The 20,946-nt window shown below is 51.8% G+C and overlaps 8 protein-coding genes across 8 annotated transcripts; 3 read left to right on the forward strand and 5 right to left on the reverse strand.

Annotated features, from left to right (window-relative positions):
• Positions 1–884: 884 nt before the first annotated feature.
• Positions 885–1,770, forward strand: CABS01_15763 (uncharacterized protein; the record flags this gene model as incomplete). The annotated part of the gene is made up of 3 exons (XM_060549097.1): positions 885–1,370; positions 1,421–1,638; positions 1,719–1,770. 3 exons carry the CDS (start codon positions 885–887, stop codon positions 1,768–1,770), a joined length of 756 nt encoding a protein of 251 aa, XP_060390953.1.
• Positions 1,771–2,941: 1,171 nt separating this feature from the next.
• Positions 2,942–7,005, reverse strand: CABS01_15764 (uncharacterized protein; the record flags this gene model as incomplete). Its single annotated transcript, XM_060549098.1, has 8 exons — positions 2,942–3,207; positions 3,262–3,346; positions 3,405–3,494; positions 3,553–3,882; positions 3,943–4,301; positions 4,422–4,650; positions 5,152–5,840; positions 5,898–7,005. 8 exons carry the CDS (start codon positions 7,003–7,005, stop codon positions 2,942–2,944), a joined length of 3,156 nt encoding a protein of 1,051 aa, XP_060390954.1.
• Positions 7,006–8,400: 1,395 nt separating this feature from the next.
• On the forward strand, positions 8,401–9,201 carry CABS01_15765 (carboxylesterase; the record flags this gene model as incomplete). Its single annotated transcript, XM_060549099.1, has 1 exon — positions 8,401–9,201. The coding sequence occupies one exon, from the start codon at positions 8,401–8,403 to the stop codon at positions 9,199–9,201; it is 801 nt and encodes a 266-aa protein (XP_060390955.1).
• Positions 9,202–9,622: 421 nt separating this feature from the next.
• On the reverse strand, positions 9,623–11,326 carry CABS01_15766 (ATPase; the record flags this gene model as incomplete). The annotated part of the gene is made up of 1 exon (XM_060549100.1): positions 9,623–11,326. The coding sequence occupies one exon, from the start codon at positions 11,324–11,326 to the stop codon at positions 9,623–9,625; it is 1,704 nt and encodes a 567-aa protein (XP_060390956.1).
• An 879-nt stretch (positions 11,327–12,205) lies between these two features.
• CABS01_15767 (iron-sulfur cluster assembly accessory protein) lies at positions 12,206–13,052 on the reverse strand (the record flags this gene model as incomplete). The annotated part of the gene is made up of 2 exons (XM_060549101.1): positions 12,206–12,243; positions 12,302–13,052. The coding sequence occupies 2 exons, from the start codon at positions 13,050–13,052 to the stop codon at positions 12,206–12,208; spliced, it is 789 nt and encodes a 262-aa protein (XP_060390957.1).
• An 868-nt stretch (positions 13,053–13,920) lies between these two features.
• Positions 13,921–16,358, reverse strand: CABS01_15768 (uncharacterized protein; the record flags this gene model as incomplete). The annotated part of the gene is made up of 5 exons (XM_060549102.1): positions 13,921–14,902; positions 14,960–15,464; positions 15,526–15,679; positions 15,764–15,970; positions 16,275–16,358. 5 exons carry the CDS (start codon positions 16,356–16,358, stop codon positions 13,921–13,923), a joined length of 1,932 nt encoding a protein of 643 aa, XP_060390958.1.
• Positions 16,359–16,961: 603 nt separating this feature from the next.
• CABS01_15769 (uncharacterized protein) lies at positions 16,962–18,616 on the reverse strand (the record flags this gene model as incomplete). The annotated part of the gene is made up of 2 exons (XM_060549103.1): positions 16,962–18,241; positions 18,319–18,616. 2 exons carry the CDS (start codon positions 18,614–18,616, stop codon positions 16,962–16,964), a joined length of 1,578 nt encoding a protein of 525 aa, XP_060390959.1.
• Positions 18,617–19,090: 474 nt separating this feature from the next.
• Positions 19,091–20,018, forward strand: CABS01_15770 (uncharacterized protein; the record flags this gene model as incomplete). The annotated part of the gene is made up of 3 exons (XM_060549104.1): positions 19,091–19,406; positions 19,458–19,675; positions 19,734–20,018. 3 exons carry the CDS (start codon positions 19,091–19,093, stop codon positions 20,016–20,018), a joined length of 819 nt encoding a protein of 272 aa, XP_060390960.1.
• Between the last annotated feature and the right edge of the window lie 928 nt (positions 20,019–20,946).

Here is a 20,946-nt window from a genome sequence, read left to right on the forward strand (position 1 = left end):
CCTTAAAACGGGCTATACCGATCAGCCATACGAAAAAGATGAGGTGAAGGCGGCCCCGGCCCAAACAAGGAGGGCCAGGAGAAGAAGAGACGAGTTTTGACCTGGTGTCAGCTTTTGCCGAGTTTGTCCAGCACCCCTCTCCCAAAACGACGAACCCCCAAGCAAAGGCTAAGCAGGGGTGCTCTGACGCTGTCGCCAACAACCAAAAAGAGGAAAACCCCACCACCACAGCCATTCGCTGAAACGTCTCAAGATCGGTCGGTTGCAGGGTTACGCCCAGCCGAATCTGGGGAACTACCCCTACAGTCCTACCAGTACGCCAGAAATACGGTTTCATCGTGGCACCTCGTCAAGGAGCCGCATAACTTTAGACTGGCTGCCATCTTATGTAATTTCGGATATCTCGGTGTCAGACTTTGGTTGGCAGGGCGGGAGATGACCCAGATTTGCGCTTGGAACCGAAGATCCCATCTTTTTGGGAGGATCGAAGGGGGAATGATGGCCATCAAGGGGGCGTTCTTTGAGTTGAAACCGGCGGCTTCTCGTCTCGCAGTCCACTCGAATCACACTCTATCTCGCTTTCGGAAGGTCTTGTCGGTCTTGTGCGATGAACGTGAATTACAACTTTTCGTCTATCTACATTCAGACTGCGAAATACTGGCCTTGATGCTCTCTGATCTTCTGTCACTTCCCTTCTCCCCTTCCTGCCGAAATAGATTGGTCATCAGATACGGGAAAGCTGACGGCCTTTCCACGTTTATACGTCTGCCCTACGGAACGATCGATTTTCGGTACTTGTCGCCACCATCTTGGGCAAAGACAAGTTGTCCCAATTTGAGTTCTCCGTGGCGCAAAGTCTAGCCTTGCTCTGCTCTTCGTCGCATATGGCTACCCTCGACATCCTCAGACAGACATACAAGTCCCAAAGTCGATGGTTCTTTAATTTGCGAGTATGTGCCATGGTGTGCGTGCTCGTTCTTTCGACGTACACGACCGCTGTGGTCTCGGATATGGACTGGCACCACGGTGGCGGGGGTACTGCATCTGCAGCATGTTTAAACCCATCGAGCGGGATCTCAGTCCTGTATGCCCAATACCCACTCATCCCTCTTCTGTACTTGTGGAGCGGCTACATTTTCCGCTTGCAAAACTTCTACCTGAAGGATCAAACTGGGCGAGGCGTTGCGCCCCTGCTCAACCTCATGGGCCGTCCCTCTCTACTTTATAAGGGGGCTTTGGCTTGGGATATGGACCAAGAGAGGGCCGCCGCCCATCAGAAGCGCGATGCTCTCTTTGATGCCAAGCTCCGTCTCGAGTGTCATCGGCCAGGACCATTTTACAAGTTTGCGGTCAAAACCTTTGATGACGGAGTAATTACAAGGTGCGTGGCTCGCATCTGCGACATAGCAAACATTTCCAGGCGACGTTCAATTCCAGGGGTCCGTTATTCCTCCTCGCTCCTTTCGACATAACCAAGCCTGATTTTCAATTTTTCGTTTGCGGTGAGTCAGGCCATCCCACGTCGCTTCGCCAGATCTCCAGACTTAATCCCGGAGTCCACCGATATGGGATTCGGTCAGACCGTGGCTCTTCTCCTGCTCGTACAGCCACTGATGGCAGTGGGAAAGATACGCGCGGGTGAGTCCCTGGCGATCGTGGAACCAAGGTAATTTTGCAGGTCGTGTACTGACTAAAGTTCTCAAATGAACGGAAACCAGGCTGAAGAAGTACCCGTTGATATTGAGGTTTCATATCATCAATGCCAGATGAGCGGTGACGATGTCGAATCAAGATCATCACCTGCACAACCTTGCAGCTATGTCACACACTTCGACGAGATTAAACGATGTTTCTATACAACTATAAATGACCCAAACCTGCTCCCAGAAGATCGACAGGAACACATTTATAGATTGTTCTTGGAGTCGAAAGAAACTGCAAACCGGTTCGGGTTCGGGTCCTCGATCTACTTCTTCGTGGTAGACATGATGCTATCGATTCAGCTCGGTCCGCTCCTAATTCCATTTGGACTTGTTGATGGGAATTCTCCTCTTCTGTTATGTCTTTTTGGCATCTGGAACATATTGAAACTGAGTAGATTTTGTGCAGCCTATCATCTTGCGGAAGTTAGACTTAGTCCGCATCACTCCACGTCCCAGCGGATTTAGCTCGAGACGAAAAGCTTTCCCCGGTTGGCTGACTCTGACTGCACATATACAAGGCCAGAAGTTCTTGTTACCCACAAGTTACCCTACCTGGTATGGTCCGGGCTTAAGTTGCTTTACAGCAGAATCGCCAACACCTGGCATGCGCTTCTCCAATGCCTCAAGGTAGATTCAATGCTCCTTTCGCCTTTTTGTCATGGTACAATGAACTAATGGCCTTCTTGCACAGGGACATCCGGGTAATGAAACCAGTAGTGAGACTGCAGTTTCCAGTGAGAGATTGTAAATAGGACTATCGAACCTGCTTTGATATGTCAATCCCAGGTGTCTCGGACGAATTCCGCTTCTTAAATCTTTCCTACTAATGTCCTTTACTGGACCTGTCACACATATACTATCGTCTATGGTATAGAGCGATCGTAATACAGATGGATCCCTGGCTCCTTGCAAATACTCGCGAAGGGAACATTAGAAGCACTTGGTATAGACTTTTCAAACTTGATAAACTATGACCGCAACTTCTCTTCTCTGGGAAGCACCTCGAATATAGGTACTCACAGGAGTCAATCATCTATCGATGCCAAACTCGCATCACACCGACCAGAACACTGGTTTCTCTATCCAGTATATTAATACTACTGTAAGTAGGTATTACCTACCTGAGTAACTTGTGCGGCACGGCTACCCTCGGTGATCTTTCCAGCTTAATTGACATGGTCTAAACACATAATCATTCCATGGAGACATTTCGAAGGAATTCTGCCCAGTCAACGGTATCAGACTTGAGTTTCTTCGCCGTTCTCACGGCCTCTGCTTCCTCGATGTCTCACCCCGGGCAAGGATCGCCAAAGCCCGTTTCGTCTTGTATTGGCGGCTGATGTGCTGCCCACTGTGAGGTTTTCTGTCTCTTTCCTTTGACTGTGAGAGACGTCTTTTGGAGTTGTTTCCCAGGAGTGAGGTAGTTTGCTCGCGACATTTTTGATGTGCCGCCCGTAATACATGTAGCCTCCCGCCAACCCGAGGACGAGACAAGGCACAAGCACTAAGGAGGCGGTGTTAGTATGCCGAGCGGAGAGGTGCAATGATAGACACATACGGGTAACGAGTAGAGACCACAATGGTGCTTGAAGAAAAGATGACACGTCCAGGGCGAACAAAGAGGTGAGAAATGAAGCAGGCAACTGTAATGACTTAGTTATTTCCTTGAACAGGGAGAGATTGAGTACTGAGAAGACTTACAAACCAAGCAGTAATCACCGTAAACATCATCACCCTTTTCCCCTGGTCTAGAGAAATCTCACTCTCGTGAAGTGTGATGGTGGTATGCAACTGAAATCAATCATCAGTACTTTGCTCATCTCAATTGGTGTTGGGATGATGAACTCACAGCATCTCTAATCCTCCCAGCAAGCTTGTCCATTTCATCAATGTCATTTCTGACATATGCAGCTGTTAGGTCTGCATCCAACACATTGCTGATCGTGTTAGGCTCTCTGCCATCCATGCGCGACTGAACCTTCCGTTGAAATTCGGCAACGGTTCTGAGTATGTTCAACTCGTCACGGACATCTTTGATCTCGAACAAAAGCTGGGCTGCCTTCTTGACTGCTTCCTCGGTTGTCAATGGGTTGCCGTGACTACTGCTAGTCTCTTCCTCTTGCCTCAAAGTTCTTGTATAGCCAGAAAACTGGCCATATAAGTCGGCTTCTTGTCTTCCCTGTAAATTTGATTAGCTGATTTGCTTTTTGTCGAGAGTATTAGGCTAGACATCACAAACAATCCGGTTGATGAAATTAGAAAAAGTTTGGCGGATCGATATCTCGCTGGTTTCGGCTTCATGCCTCGTGGTCGGTCCGCTTATGTCAGTAGACACATTGTCCTTCGTGAAATCCATCGCGAGATTTTGTTGATTTCCATTCTTCTTGTCAGACTTCGATTTCTGGACCTCTTGTTGTCTGTCATAAGTCCCCACGCAGTACTCGGCAATGGATCTGCTCAGCTCTGCAGCAGAATTCGGGCCACGTTCACGACTACCATCTTCAACTTGAGTGCGCAGGTGGTCGACGATAGAGTTGATAAACGTAATCGTTCTCTCGTTGTCGATTTCGGCACAGGAAGCGGATGTGATCAACCATTCTATACTTTGTTATTAGTTATATGCACTAGCGATAAAAAGTTGATCTCTTGTAGGCTACTTGCCGTCTTCAATCGTCCAGGCCCATAACTGGCTAATTCTGATGAGCCCCAATGGCTCACCCGTCTTATTTTCTTGCAGGTACTTGGTGAAGACTTGATTCTTGTTCCTGTGGCCTCGGTCTCTTTGAGACTCCTCATCTGCAGCAAAGTGGTAGTAGTGCTCGTCCAGTGTAGGTGCATCATGAACGACGGAGCCCCGGCTTTGGTAATAGCCATTTAGAATGTCTTGGAAGTCTTCCCTATTGTTGTTTGTTTCATTTCGCTTATAGTCGGCCAAGATAAACGGCATCTGCTTTCATCATCAGATGTCTACAAGAGTATTCGATGTTGTTATTGACTGGTCTTACGTAAAAAGCGGAAGCCAGTCCACCATTCTTGCCAGTTCCCGGGGAATAAGTGTCATTGTCTGCAATATTGAGGCCACATCAGATGGATGCAATATCCAAAGAGGAAAGGCACTTGGACTAACTTTTGCCTGTTTTCTCCTTATGATTCAGAATGACGTATTGCGGCCGCATGAATCGTGATGGGGATGTTTTGTCTGGGATCTGAGACCAGCTTGCACGCAAAAAAGGAGCAACCTCATTCCAGTGTTCGAGTCGGGATGGATGTGAAATATAAATTTTCTTCATAGTATCCTATTCATTAATACTGTTAGTTTTGAAATGTAGGATGAAGTTAGAACGTATGAGAGAAAGTTTATTCGGTGATCTCACCATCATCCATTCCATCTTTCACTTAATTAGCTTCATTCATCCCAAGGAAAACTCAGATAATTTGTCAGGCTTACATTGGCTGCTGGAAGATGGACCCAAGTGAAGCCTTTCCCAGACACTTGGGTGCTTGGAGCCCACTTCTTAGTCGACTTTTGGAACTGTTCTATTGCGTCTCTGATTGTCGTGAAACTTTCCTTCTCATCATAAATGGTATTGTAGACCCCCCTGAATCTAGTACCCATGCTGAACTCATTTTCGTTTTGTCGGACTTCGACAATGCTTGCCTGGAACTCGTTCAAGCAATCTTTGATTCCGCTGCTGGTCGGTTTGGTGATTCTGAGGGGCTCTCTGGCTCTAAGGGTTGTCTCTAGGCCGATGAAGTCAAGGATATGTTTCATTCCGTCGAGGACTCGAGCGTGAGTTTCTGTACGACCTTCCTCATTCCTGGTGCTTTGATTCTCTTGTTTCACTTCCCTGGCACTGTCTTTTGCGAAAGGCTGCTGCTCCTTCGTTTTGCTTGACTTTTTCAGTTGGCCGATAATCTCCAGGCCGCGAGTTTTGTCGCTGGGTGTCAAAGGCGGGCACCGTAGAAGCACTGAAGGCAACCTATGATATATCGCCCAGTGAGCCAACGTCCAGCCATTCTGGTCGATATTTCCAGTCTGCTCTTGAGCAGGCAGTTCTTTGAGAATGGAAACGGCCACATAGTGCCGCTCTTGTTGACAAGCAAGCCAGCAAAGAAGCTCATCCATGAAAGCAGCGTCTTCTTGTGATCAGCCAAGGTCGTCAGATAAGGTACTCTATGAGAATGTCGCTTTACCTTCCTGGAACCTCTGGAAAAGTAATCTTTTCGGTACCCAATCAATGACCCTCAACGCGAATTTGCTCATAGTTTTGTTCTTGAAGTGCTTTGTCGAAAACATCGCAAAGCCCAGAAGGTCCTCGTAATCCGGGGTCGTATTGAATTCTAAGTCAGGGAAATTTTCAAGAATGTTGGCAAGAAGCTTGGCAAAAGAGGCTTCCCATGCCTCATCGCCAGACCTCGACCTGCGAAATTCCATGAAAATAGATACTCCTAGCTCGCTGTTCCGGCTGATGACATCTTTCGCGGTGAGTTCCCTCCCAGGTTCGAATAGATGGTTAACCAGAATGTCAAAGATCTCGGAAGTACTTTCCCTGAGCGCCGTCATCAAGGGCGACCATCCATTCCGATCCACGATACCAAGATCTGGCTCTTGTTCAAGTAGAAAAGCAACGCCTTTCTTTTTTTCTTCCCAGACAGTATAGTTGAGTGGTGTTTGGAGTGAAGGGAATGATTGTTCGTTCGGGAAATGTCGTTGAAACTCAAACACACGTCGCATTATACTTTCTTCTTGATTATAAAAGCCCCAGAGATGGAGAAAGCACCGGCCGCTAGAGTTAGGGTGCTCTGTTTGGACCACGCGTTCCAAGAGTACTTTCAAGTACGCGCTATCATTGTATTCAAGTGCGTGGTAAAATGAATGTGTATTTGCTCCATCCAAGGCATTGACATCGGCACCAGCTTGTATCAGCAAGTTGAAGGCCCGGATAACGTCTTTCTCAATCGCGATCTGCAAAGGGGTCTTGTGGGGCGGTTCCAATGATCGAGTATCAATGTCTTCTGGTGACGCTGCAAGAATGGCGGACAACTCTGCGAGCTTGGCTTCGGCATCGGATTCTAAGTCGAGTTCGCCAAGAAAGAGGTGTAATGGTGTTTCTGCCTGAGGAGTCATCGTGTGGTCGACCTCCTTCCAAGGAAGACTTCTTGCACTTTCGTTCTTGGACCATTGAGGTGACTCCGATGCGTGCGTGTCGTCCATTGTCTGGCTATCGTTGTCAATTGGCCGGCTTGGCGTATTGCTGGCCGCCGCACCTGTTGCCATACCATCAAACGTGTCTGCATCCATGAATGAGATGAAAGGCAAATGGAATGGCCGCAAGATGTGGGAAACTCCTCGCAACGGAGCCTCTGAAAGTATCCAAAAGATTGGGATTTGGCAAGGAGTGAAGTCTGGGCAAAATGTTTCAAGTCTCCAGGCTCCTTAACTTGACAAGATTCGGGCATCAATACATGTCAATAGGTGTATGACATAGGGAAGAAGCTCACAGAGGCCAACTGCTGTTAGGGTATAGAAGGTGAATTACTGAAATCTGCCCTTCCCTCGAGGTGTACTACCAACGCTCTATATATGCCTGAGCTGCTCCTTTGTTGCCTGGTCCCCCTCCTCATGCCGCTCAAGCTATCCCTTAACCGGCGAGGCCTGACAATACACTTCAGCAAGCCGTAATGCAAGCTGCATCGTAGATAATTAGAGCGAAGGGGGTCTCTAAGTACGTAATTCTGAAAGGGTAAAAGATGTCCGCCACCTTGCTGAATTACGACTCTCCTATCCCCTGTGATCTAACCGTCTCTCGATTGGTTGCCTCTTTTTTTTGAGGGCAGATATCCTGCAGGTTTCCTGCTCACCGGGCCAACGCTCAGATATTAATGTAAGCACTCAATGGCACTGCAGAGAGCTGAAAACGAATCCAGACCAGGTTCTTATCTGACCCAAGAACAACATTATTGGCCCACATACTGTCAGTGGAGCGCAGCTGTGGCTTATGAACCGCTTCAGCTCTGAGACAGAGAAAGCCTGCCACACTACACAACGTTCGAAAATGATAAGATCAACGCCATGCAGCAAAGGTAACTAGTACTTCTCTCTGTTGGTGGAGCATCATAAATCTCCTACATCCTTTTGGCTGATTCCCTAGGAGAATACCCTTCAAGCGCTACTAGACATACCTGGAAAGAACGAAAATGACGAGGAAAGCAACATGAAGGATAGCAAAGATGAGGATATCGATGAGGAGACCGATATACCGAAACTTTAGTCTGCGTCAAATAAGGTAACTAACAAATCACATATGTCCAAGGGGCCACTATTCGCGACCACGACCTCTTTCATAAATCAGGTCAACGCCCCGCCTCAAGGCTTATAACACGAACGGACTACGATGATTTGCGACCTGTCACTAACTCAAGAGCGTTTTATATAGTTGCATGTCTCGATGGTTCCGCTAGAAAGTCCTTCTCTGAGTAATGGGCTTGAGGTGTCGCTGTTACTTCGTGAGCAAGCGAGACTGCTTGTCAAGATCCCCGGTCTGAGGAAAGTACGACCTTTGGCAACTAACCAGGTCTGGCACCGTCAAGGTTCGGTCTCCACCTCTGGTAGGCATACATGCCTCAAAGCCTCCCCCCCCCCCAAAGACAGACATCCCACAACTCCGCTTCAAGAACCTAACACAACATCACCAAAATGGAATCTACTACGCACATCATCGACCCTAGAGCGACACACACCCACACAATCATATTTCTCCACGGCAGAGACAGCACCTGCGCCGACTTCGCAACCGAGCTCTTCGAAAGCGAAGCATCAGAACCAGCAAACCAACCACGCGCGCTCCCAGACCTACTCCCATCTATCCGCTGGGTCTTCCCCGGAGCCGCGCTCCTTCCATCCAAGAGATTCGGCACCGAAATGTCACAGTGGTTCGACGTCTGGTCGTTAGAAATCCCAGAAGAAGAAGCCGGTATCCAACAGCCCGGCCTAAGACGAAGCATCGAACACCTCGTCGCCCTCGTCGAGAGCGAATCTGCCCTGGTTCCGATGGATAAGATATTCCTAGGCGGTATCAGCCAGGGATTCGCAACCTCCATCGCCGCTTTTTTGACTACGCCGAGGCTAGGCGGATTAGGTGGGCTGATTGGTTTGTGCAGCTGGATGCCGCCGGCTGAGGTCATCGATGAATTGGCGGAGGAGGGTTCACTTTATCGCAGAGCGAGCGGGACAGATTCAACGGCCAAGACTCCTATTTTCCTCGCTCACGCTGTGGACGATGAAGTCGTTGACATCAACCTTGGTCGGCAGCTGCGGACAACGCTTGATTCGTTCGTGAATTCATGTACAGTGGAATGGCATGAGTATCAATCTGGAGGTCACTGGGTTAACGAGCCGCAAGGTGTTGATGACATGGTCAGCTTCCTGAGACTCCATATGCATCGGACCGGGCTCCATAACACACACCACCATGACCAGTCTGAGATTGTGTACTGAGTGCGAGCTACTGGGCTGTTGCTTGTCAGACATCGTGGCGTGTATGAACAAGTCTCGATTCTCAGATGGATGTTACCTGTCAACGCAATGCTCCCCGCGTTCACAGCCTGAGAGCGTGTTCGAGTACACGTATTATTACATGTATTTTCCATCATCATGCCTGCGCACGAGATGTGATGCCTATCCTAGACGCCATGCCATGCCATGCGCTCTACGCAGTGTTCTCTGTTCGTCTTAGGTCCGGCGAGCTTCTATCCCAAAGACCGGAGCCATCCAAGACGACGCCGTATACCCCTAAGTAAGAAGGTATAATGCTACGCTCAAATCAACCACCGACCCCTTTCCACAAGGTCGGTCATCTCCCACCCAGAATGTATCTCAAGACATCAAGACTCAAAAGTCGAGACTCAAAACTTAGGACTCAAGACTCAACCTCCATCTCCAAATCCGGATCCACCTCCGTCCCCAAATCCCTCTCCTCCAAAAACCGCCTCCCAACAAGCTCATCAGGCAAATACTCCTGCCTCACCCTGCCCTCCCGATAATTCGGCGGGTACTTATACTCCGCACCGTACCCCATCTCCCTCATCAACCTCGTCGGCGCGTTCCTCAAGTGCAACGGCACAGGCAACGCTGCCGCACCAGGCTCCTTGAGCGCCGCGTAGGCATTATTCAGACCCCTATACGCCCTCGTGCTTTTCGGCGCGAGACTCAGCGCTACGGCGCAGTGCGCGAGTGGAATCCTAGCCTCGGGCATACCGATCTGCTGCGCGGCGGTGTACGCCGCCGTCGCGAGCGGGAGGAGAGTGTTATCTGCCAGGCCGACGTCTTCAGAGGCGATGACGACCATCCGTCGTGCTACGAACAGGGGATCCTCACCGGACTGGAGCATGCGCGCGAGGTAATACAGCGCCGCGTCGGCGTCTGATCCGCGAACGGCTTTGTGGAAGGCGGAGATGGTATCGTAGTGCTGGTCGCCTGCGCGATCATATACAAGGGTCTTGGTCAGGGAGGCCTTGATACTCTCCTTCGTCGTACCCGCGCGCGTAGAGAGGGAAAGCGCAAGCTCAAGAAGGTTCAGCGCTGTGCGGGCGTCACCGTCCGAGAAGGCGGCCAGGTACGTCACCAGCTCCGCATCGACGAGCGGGCTACCGGGGAAGTTATTCGTTCGCGCCTCTTCGTCAATGGCGCGGAGCAGGATTCTCGCCACGTCTTCGCTCGAGAGCTTAGACAATGTAAACGTCCTACACCGCGAGAGCAGCGCGCCCTGAACTCTAAAAGAAGGGTTCTCCGTCGTGGCGCCAATAAGTGTAATCGTACCCGCCTCAACGGGCTTCAGAAAGACGTCCTGCTGCGACTTGGAAAAGCGATGGATCTCGTCGCAGAAAATAATAGTCTTGCGGCCCGTAAGAGCACCCTCGTTGGCCGCCTCCACAAACAGCTTCTTGCACTCGGCCACGCCGGACGATGTAGCATTCATCTCGATGAAACGCGAGCCGACGCTGTGCGCAATACACCGCGCAATCGTCGTCTTGCCCGTTCCCGAGCCTCCCCAAAGAATCATGGAGGGGACCCGGTCCGACTCGATGAGGCTGCGCAGCACGCCGTGCGGGCCGACGAGGTCCTGGCCGCAGACTTCGTCTAGGGTTCGTGGACGCATACGCTCTGCGAGGGGCGCTGCGCGAGCTGTCTTTGTGCGCTTTGCCGAGGGACCGGTCTCTGGTGGTTGTGTTTGTTGGGCTGCTTCGCTGTCTGTGTCGGTGGTCGTCGCCATGGGAGAGGGCAATTCGCCTGGCCCGTCGTCGAATCTTCGTTTCATTCCTGCCATGGGCCGGGTAGTCGTCGCTGCCGCTGTCGTTGTCGTGCCATTGGACGGAGTCGTGAGGACTTTGGCGGGAGGGGCATGGCGCTTCGGTGCGGGGGTCGAGAAGAAGGAGGAGGCGGGCCGTTTGGCTTGTGATGAGGTGAGTGTAGAGCCGGGAGTGCCATTAGACTGTGTCGCTGTCGGCGGGGAGGAGGTTCGTTCGGGGTTGAAGATGTGGTTTTGGCAGCCAGAGTCGATGTGAGAGTTGATCAGCGTCTCCTTGACGGGTTTGTTGCAGATGGGGCAGTCGACTGCTGCCATTTTGAATGGAAGACACAGTGCTGTGACGCATGCAATGGGTAGTCTTTGGCTCAAGCTTGGATATTGTTGGAGTGTGTTGGCGTCCGGATTCGTCAATTCGTGTGCAGTCGACGATGTTGGAGCAACTATCGCGAATTCGTGTGAATTTGGAGGTTGAGCTGTGACTGGAGGAGACGCGCCTTTGGGGGAATTTTTGGGTGCAATGACGCGCCTGGCAATTGAGCTCGAAATTCTAGTGGGGCTCGGGACGCCTCGCTCCGCAGTTCAGGTACCTCCAGGAGCCTGGAGGTCCCTTCACTCCACTGCCGTCTGGAGGCGACTGCCACTGCCGGGGGTGTCGATTCACAGGGCAGCCGTCGGGTAAGAAGCCGCGCTCTCTCTCTCGACAGTGGGGGCGCCCGGCACTCGGATTCGGTCGGAGATACACTGTGGTTTCCGCCCGCCCGCCATGCTCGGCATACGGATACACAGTACGTATGATCTCATTCAAGACAACAAAGTAGTTGATTCACTCTTCAGGTTCAATTGAAAGTGAAACTAATAATCTCAGTGATTCGCGCCCGGACGATGAGCCAGGTCTTCTCGTAGGTATCATTACACCTGTATAAAACGCCTCCCAATGCCTTTATCCTCAACCCGAAATGTCGAAAGTGCTCGGAACGGAGCCGTGATGTACAAAGACGCCGTAGCATGACTTGATGCCGGTGCCGGTGCCGTCAGCAATCTCCCCTTCTCTATGATGGAGGCGACGGCCATGTATGAAGTGTATATCGAAGCCATTGACCCGCTTACGAAAGCAGCGCATGCTCATGCTGTCTCTTCTCTCGCTGGCGACTCATTCAGTCTTTGCTGTATTACAAACTCTCCTCAAACCATGAATCAAACCATGAATGACTCTCCGCAGCCACACTGCTCCTCTGTTCAAGTAGTTAGCAAACCATTTTCCCAAAACGGTAAGAAGCGACGTAGACTCACTGATATTCGGGTTCTTGAACACAAACCGCTGGCTCAGCTTATCCTCAACCCAATCCATCTCGCTGCCAATAATGCTGAACAGCGCCTTGCTGTCAATCAGCACCTTGACGCCATCCTGCACCACCTCCTCGTCAAAGCTCCCCGGCTTCTCGACGTACTCGAGGTGGTACGCCAGGCCCGAACACCCCCTGTTCCGCACGCCGACCTTGATAAGCTTCGGCTCCGGCTGGTCCAGCATCGCGCGCAGCTGCTCTACCGCCGCGGGGCTGAGCTTCATCGCCGCCTTGCGGGCGCGGAGCGTGCGCTTCGGACGGGCGGCCGGCTTGGGGGTTTGAGCTGCTTGTTCGGAAATCTTTGGCGCGGGAGCCGCGGCGGCGGCGGTTGCTGCTGATGACGTCGTCGTGGCCTTGGCTGTTGCGGATGAGGTCGCTGCTGTTGTTGTCTTTGTCGTCGAGGACTGTGTGGTGGAGGAAGAGGAAAGAGTGCTCGGTGTCGAGGATTGTTGGTGGGCTGTCGCCATTTGCGAGGGGATCTTGGGAGGTCTCGTCTCGTTGACCTTCGGCAGAGCATCCGGCGATGCGATGGAGCTCTCGGGGATGCCGTCGCCTCTCGCCGGAGGGAGTGTGTTGTTTGAGTAGAGAGGATATGACTGGAAAGACGGGCTGCCGTAGGCGCGACGAGCAGAGGCGCACTGCAATGCCGCGCAGGAGCGGCGGAACGCCACTCTGCTGAGTATCCTCGGTGCATTCATCTTTGTGCTAGAGGTTGTGTGTGTCTTTGTGACGAAGTCGAGTTTGCTAGAGGGAATGACACCAAGGTGAGATTGCTTTCCCGTTTTGTTCTGTGGTGTTTGTCGTCGAAGGATCAGGTGTTGAGGTTGAGAGGGTTGGAAATCATTCGACGGTGACGAAAGAAACAGGCGGGAATTGTAGGTCGGAGGTTTTTGCGGTCGGGATGGATTGGCAATGGGAATGTGGCTGGCTCTCGGAGCAAAGCAACAGAAGCTGGGGCCAAGGGGGGGTCATTTGACAGGTTCTCGCCGTGGCGCGGCTATGACATGGTGAGCGGTCTCCAGTATACCGGGTGCACTTCAGCCAATCAGAAGCCTGTAATTTGTCAACGGCCGGGACAGATGACAAAGCAGCCTCTTTTCCTTCAGTGCCTTTTGGGCCTTGGCTTTTGCTTTGTTTCTCATGACCAACTCATACCTTGAGGGCCTCAAAGGCCTTATTCATTCTTAACTTATCCAAACTACCTTAGTCAGGTACTTTGTTTGTCCAGTGTTACACTACGTTGCCGAGTTTCCTGGACTCTCGGGGAATCGATGTGGTTCGAGATTAGGTTTGCCCGGACTGACAAGGAAGAGCTTTCCATCCAATCCCCAGCAGCCTGTGGAACCACACTTTATGTGTCGAATGACAACCTTGAAGGTCAAGAGCTCGAGGTTGACATCAGCTCTCAAGTCTGGAGCCGCAGTCAACGAGCCTCAACTGAGCATGCCAAATATCGATCAATCAGACTCCAACACAACGCTTCATGAGAATCATCTCGGGTGTCATTAATATCATACAGTCTATCACCCAATCCACCTTGCCTCACAGCTCACAGCTCACCAATTCTCACCGCTCCACCAACCCTCTCACATCGGCCACAGCCGCCCTCGCCATCTTCTTCAACAACGTCCTCTCATCCGCCTCCCGATACCGATCCCACGTATCAAGCCCCTCTTTCGCCTGTATACTCAGCGTCTCGTACCCTTGCTTAATCACCTCCGTCACCTGCATGCTTGTCAGGTTCCCCTTCTTCTTGCCGCCCTCCGCCAGCAGCTCCTTGTAGTGCGTGCTCACGCTAATGAGCGTGTCAATCGAGTTGCTCGGCCGCTTTCCGAGCTGATAGCTCTCCTTAAACTTGGTCAGCGTGTCGCCAGCCTCGACGACCTTGTAGAATAGATCGTCATACGCCGCCGGCGATGGCAGGAATCCCTCGCCCGCTGACAGCGAGAGCGCCACGAGGTTGACGACGTTGTCTAACAGGAGGTCGATTTGCGAGAGGTCTTTCAGGTCCGCGACGTATTGCGTGAGGAACCGAATGAGGTTTAGCAACGCGCGGAAGAGATCCGCCCAGTGATATGTCAGTCGTGTCCGTGACCTCGAGAGAAAGGAAATCACCCGCAACAGGATTCCGACGCAGAGTGTGTAGAGTCCGACGTCCAGCCTCCTCCGCAGGTTGTGTGTTATGCCGTCGACCATGGTATCCAGCACGGCCGTCGCCAGAATCCGGTCCCCTCTGACCAGCGGGAGGAACGGTTGCCTCTGGCGACACAGACGGACTTGTCCCTTGGACTCTTCGCTGCATATCCGCTTGCATAGTACGGGATCCTCGATTAGTAGGCGGAAGACCATGAGGTTGAGATGCGAGTAGTGTGTCGTGCGTTCGGAGAGATGGGCGTGCTGGAGTAGGTAGGAGGTGAGTGATGTGAAGGCCGCCAATGGCTGTTCTTCGCCCTTTTCGGCAGGCAGGGTGGCGAGGTTGAAGCAGAACAGCTTGTTGGCGTGTGTAAAGTCATAGGTTGCTAGCAACACGGCTGCTTCCTCGCCGGGTCTGCTTCTTGTCAGTTGCCACATTTCTTCACTCCAAGGTCAGCCAGAGGATACTCACAGCTTCGTAAACATCTGCTTCATGGTCTCGGCATCGTAGACGGGCTTCTTTTCCGGCTTGGGGCCCCTCGCAACCGCGCCGAGGCCAATCATACGCAGCGTGCCGTTGAACGTCCACCCCTCGGGTAAGTCGTCCTGCACATCCACGAATTGTGTAGTCAAGCTCTCGCACGTCTGGCCGATACACCGAATGATCTTCTTGATTGTCGCTTCGTTGACAAAGTCGTTTAGTCGCATCTGGTAGGGGTTCTGGAACTCAAATTTGTTGTAGTTCGCCAAGAGGCCGAGGAGGGAAAAGGGGCTGAGGATGCGCTCCGTTGTGTCGGTGTCTTGTATAAACTGCGGGATCGTTAGTTGAGGCTCACACAAGTTGCAAGCGTAGAATGATCCAACCTTCATTACTGAGGGGAAGAGGTCCCTCTGGATGAAGTATGTCAAGAGACTTGTCTGGTATGCGCCCGCCGTCACAGCCAGGACAACCTCGACAGCCTTTTGTCGCAATTCCACTGCAACGCGTTAGTCCGTCTCGTACTTGACCGTAGTGGCTTTCCCGTATGCCAAACTCACAGCTCTTCCCACTCCTAATGATCTGGTCCACAGCGCCCACAAAGTCCGTAAAGATCGTATCGACATAATCGATCCCAGCCAAGACGATAATAATATCCGAGCTAGGGTGCGCATACTTTTTCGAAAGAGCCGAGCAGAGGAACACGCTTAGAGTCTACCATCCTCCCCAGTCCAAGTCAGCAACTTCCAAACCTCGCCTCAGCGCGAAAGCCAAGGGACGAGCTTGTGCCCTACTCACGTCAAGCGCATGCAGATCTGCGACACCCTGTCCACTCTTCATAGCAGTGACAGCGCGCGCGAAAAGCTCCCTTGTATGCTCCTCCAACGCAAGCATGTCTGCCGGCCCGAGGCCATCGAGAATGCGCTTCAGGGCGGGGCGGTCGGGCCGCAAGAGGAAGAACTCGCGCCAGAAGCCCTCGGAACGTTCTGCGTCATCTTCGGCGTCCTACTCAATCATGGAGATCGTATCAGCGGGTTGCCAATGTACAGGATCGTGCTTCTTTGCGTAGCAGTAATGTCTAGGAAGATACGGCCATGCGGTCCGGAAGTTGAAGATCGTCAAGGGGGAATGCTCGGTCAGGCGCAATGGGGGAAGCTCGGGGTTCGTGGGTATAAGGATCGAAGAGAACACACACCTAGAGAGAGAAGGTTAGCAACAAGTCCTACACGAAATCGGCGAAAGAGTACCTTGGACACACAGAGACATGGTCGAGGGGTCACAAAGGCAGGGAGAAGCGGAGCTGTCGAACCTTGAACAACGACTCGTACAGCTGTACGATCTTGGGCTTGAAGACCTCGGGCGGGGCCTGACGGGTCAGCGGCGACGCTTCCATTCCCGAGGTATGGCGATCTGTGGCGATGAAAACGAAGAATTGACTACCGCTTATGTCGGAGGCAGCGGGAGGAGGGCAGATAATCTGTAAATGTTTGGTTTTGGGGGCTGACGACGTCGGTCCGGCAGCACGCGAGCTAACCGTTGCGATACGCGTTCCGATAAAAAAAGATGGAGAGGTCCCCCGTACAGCTCAAGGATTCTGTACCGTTTGCTGACTGCATTAGCACGGTTTTAAACGGCCATCTACCAACAGACATCACAGTACTAACAGAAATGATGACTGTACTGCACATGCGCATTCTCCCCCTGAACTCGGGCTGCCTCCAAAAAAAGATCGGGACACTTGTCCAGCGCCAGAAACATCCATGGCATGTTTCATGCACGGGCGCATCATAATCCAGTCTTCCTCCGTAGGGCTGATATTGATATTCTAACTACAGGGCCGCCGATCCAACCGTCTTCCCAACCCCCAAAGCCGACGCCTCTATTCCATCTCCATCGTAACAAGCTCTTTACCTCTCCCAAGAAGCGACCAGCTTACCAAGTCAATGAAAGTCACAACCCAAAGTCTTTCCTATCTTGGCCCGCAACGAGAGTCCAGTCAGCGAGAGAAGAACCGCAGCCTGCGCTCTTCGTGATTGTTCGAAGCCTCGTCTTCCATTTCTAGCGCCGAGTAATTATCAAATCTCCTGGGTTGCTGAGGCGCCTGCTTGGGCAGTTTTGTTTTCTCTCTGGCCTTAAAGACTTGGCGCATCTCTTGTTCCTTTGCAGTAGCAGCATCTCTTTCGGGGCCCGGCGACATTTGTAGAATGTGTCGCCGAGCGGCAAACTGCCGCTTACGCTCCGCCAATCTTCTATACCACCATGAGTATTCCGTCTCTTTTTCAGCCGGGGGTATAGAGGTATTCGAAACTCCCGGGTCTGGAAGACTTTCCGAAGTCTGACTTTGGGGCGGAATCTCCGAATGCTCGTTCGAGGTCTGCTGGTTCTGCTGAGGGTTGGCGCCAGCATTCGTGGCTTGGTCCGTCTTCGGGTCCTTGGCAGGCACCCATATGACCAAGTTGAGATCCGCCGGCTCTGGGCCTTGATTAGATTCCACAAACGAGGCAATTTGGTCAGTGAAGGCTTTGATCTCTTCGAGCGCATCCTGACCCAAGATGACATCATGGATACAACTGTCAAGAATGTGGAAACGGAAGGCCGCATCATCACGGCTTAGGGGAGAGCCCGACTGGCCCATGCAGGCCCAATGTGCCCATGCAGAACCCATTGTCTTTTCCACGTTCCCGTCAGGAAATCGCAAAAGACGTTGATCGTTCCAATCAATGGTATCATGCCAATTCGTATGGCGGCGTGCAAAGCTGGACGAGACGAGGTTCGACTCGGAACCCGAGTCGGCAAGTGCCAGGACCGCAACATCGCCGATTCTACCTTGAAGCCGCTGGCTAACAGATCCAACACTGCTTGTGAACAGAAAAGATTTTGCCCAAGGAGGTCGAGGGGCTCTGCTCAAACGGGCGCGGTACTGGTTCATTGTCCCCGAAGTTGTGAGAAATTCGCTTCCTAGGATAACATCATGAGCGAGATCATTGATGACCTGGAACGCGATGTTCCAGGATTTATCAGGATCGTATGCGAATTTCCATACAGCATTGATGGTACCGGCACTCATGATGGTCTTGCCGTTGGCCATTCGAAGACCTGTGTCTTGAGCCTCTGGCAGGCCGGGTGGTGGCTCGAGACCGAGTCGTTTGGCAAGCGAAGAAGACATCAAGTTGCAGCCAGCGCCAGTATCGGGAATTGCATTGACCGTTTGGCCGTCTATTTCTCCTTGAGCCATAAGCATGCCGCCTGATGCAGGATTTGGCATCGAAAATCTGTCTGCTGAAAAAAGGCAATGTTATCCGCGTCAGCTGTATTTGGGGCAAAGTGACGAGACAGCTGTGGTGCGTCCTTACATAGACGGTCTCCAGACGCGACGAAATCGGCATACTGGCATCGCCATTTTGGGTCTGAAAGGATATTGTATGCATGTCGCATCTTGGAAAATCCTGGTTCTTCTAGGAGGTTGTAGGGTGAATATCGCTCTGATTCCTTCCAGTATTTAATGGCGTCTTTTTTGCGACATGCTGAATTCTCATAGGAAAAGTATACCTGCAGTTTCCGTCTATAAGCCGCTTTAACCTCGATTTGCGTGGCAGTTTCTGGAATGCCCAGAGTCTCAAAGAGCTTAAAGGATTCTGAGAAGCGAACCATATTGAAAGCTTTTGACCTATGTGAGAACCGTCAATCTAGGCAACGCCTGCTACGTATAAGGCAGGAGAGAAGCCGGCAAGCTCGCTGCTAGAGGCAAGGAGAGATCAGGCTTTGATATTCCTGACGATGGCTATTCGAGTTGAGCTGCGCCCCTGACAAGCCCTCCTCGCAGGGGGGGTGATTGGTCAATTCGTCTCCAAGGCATACTTGCACATTGATACCAGGCATCCAACCAAGAGCTCCTTTCACCCATGGCAGGCAGCTGGGGTGCCTTGGTCCCCCAATTCAGTATTTCACTTCCATACGCCCATCGATGCAAGTAGATCTTGGCGTGCACATGATGAAACAATCCTCGCCAGGAAAGATCTGACCAAGATACGCGCCTTGCCCTTGAGACCGATTGCCCACTCCCGATACATTATCTTCCCAGACCCTCTCAGAGAGTGGCTGCGGCGAGCAGTTCGACTGCACCAAATGGCAGCCGTATCGCCCGGTTCATCAAGCCACGGAGCTTTCGCGGAATTCATTGCTTCTGATCCTGAGCTGTCAGTATTCAGGAGCTTCCAGGCTCTAAGTGCCCGGAACCTCCTTCACCTTCAGTTGAGAATGCTTGAGATCGAGGCTGAACTACAGAAATCTGACGAGGATGACGCCACAAACGTCAACGATGCTAGCCGTCTCGCTACCAAGTGCTGGGAAGTGTTTGCGTTAAGAGCTCGAGAAAAGGGTTCAAGAGAGGCCAAGAAGATGGATCTTGTAAATCGACTACAGGGAACCATGAAAGAATACCGTACGTGCCTCGAGGATTGACCACAAGAGCAATCTTTGTGACGGGATATAGATGAAGCTTTGGTTCTGCGAAGCCAAATCATGAAGTTTACTACCCCCAACGATCGAGTCTTCCGCGTCTTCCAAGGCTGGTTCGACTCCGAACAACCCTTCCTCGGCCACGGCCACGATCTACCAAGCAAGCGAGACGACTTCATCGCCCTCGCCCCATCATCAGGCGCAGATATTCTCACCCGTAATCTCGAAGATCTCGCAGGGAAATACCTAGCGGTACGTCAGTCCTTCTCTATCACAGCCTCGTTGAATAGCTCTTGATAGTCTGAACCAGGGAAAACGACACAAGGAAACCACAGAAGTAAAATACTACTCCGCCCGCCACGTCACCCGCCTCGTCACAATAATCACCGTCCTCGCCGCTTCCCTCGTCATCCAAGCCGCCATCGTCACCCTCTACCTCGTCCACAACGAGGTCCTACGCCTCTGCATGATCGCCGTCTTCACCAGCGTCTTCGCGGCCAGCTTAGCCGTCATGACGGACGGGCGGAGGACGGATATCATCCTGGCGACGGCGGCCTGCGCGGCGGTGCTGGTGGCTTTTGTCGCGCAGGATTGAGGGTCATGGGAACTATCGGCTTCGATTTCCCTGGTTTGGTGTCGACTGTTCCGATCGAAAGCTGGGAGATTCAGGCCTAAATCTTATGACCGGATAACAGCTTCTTGGGAATGGGATTCCTATTTGCATGACGACTGAGGTTCTTGGGAGGTCAGACCTCATATCAGGCATACAGACGACTGAAGCCGATCTTGTATGAGGTGTGACGTTGTGGGTCCGGCCGGGAGATGGACAACGGGCTCCGGCCACCGGCCCCACCAAGCGCGAGGGGTCACACTTAACGATGAGAGCACTTAGGCTCGAGACGAACAATTTGATCTCTGCGTTATAAACCACCTTGATGACAGTGATGATGAGGGTGGCAGTAGTGGGTAGCAGACCTGACCGGCAGTGGCATCGAGCCTATGCAGACATATAGTCAACTGAACCTAGCTCAAAGGCCTTTTATCCTTAGTCCTAATGAAGCCTTGTTTCCCGAAGGAACACAGACACCTACCATTTCACAGCGAGTTCACAAACACATCAGAGCAGATTAGCAAAGAGATCTGCTAGTGACACGCCTTCATACCTCCATACTTGGACCGGAATTCCCTCGAGAGACTCGACAGGAAGCACCTACCTCGTGAAGTCATCCATCCTACGACCTTTATCTTCAGGCTATCTACTCACTTTCTCAACAATGCTGGACCACATGAAAAGCAGACGAAGTTCACAGTTGTGGTTATTAGAATTGGTATGTATACGTTGTATGTAATGTGATAATCCCCTCGTACCTGGTATAGGTAAACCCGAGGAAACCCATATCCCCCAAAACCCCCCTATTGTATCCTAATGCTTCGCATCGCTCTGTGCTTCGCAAAACCACCTAAAGGTTATTCAAACAAAAGAAAAATCAATCCAACTCCCCTCGCAATGCCATAGTTGTGTG

The sequence above is a fragment of the Colletotrichum abscissum genome (genome assembly GCF_030869225.1).
Source record: "Colletotrichum abscissum strain IMI 504890 chromosome Unknown Scaffold_73.1, whole genome shotgun sequence".
Taxonomy (NCBI): Eukaryota; Fungi; Ascomycota; class Sordariomycetes; order Glomerellales; family Glomerellaceae; genus Colletotrichum; species Colletotrichum abscissum.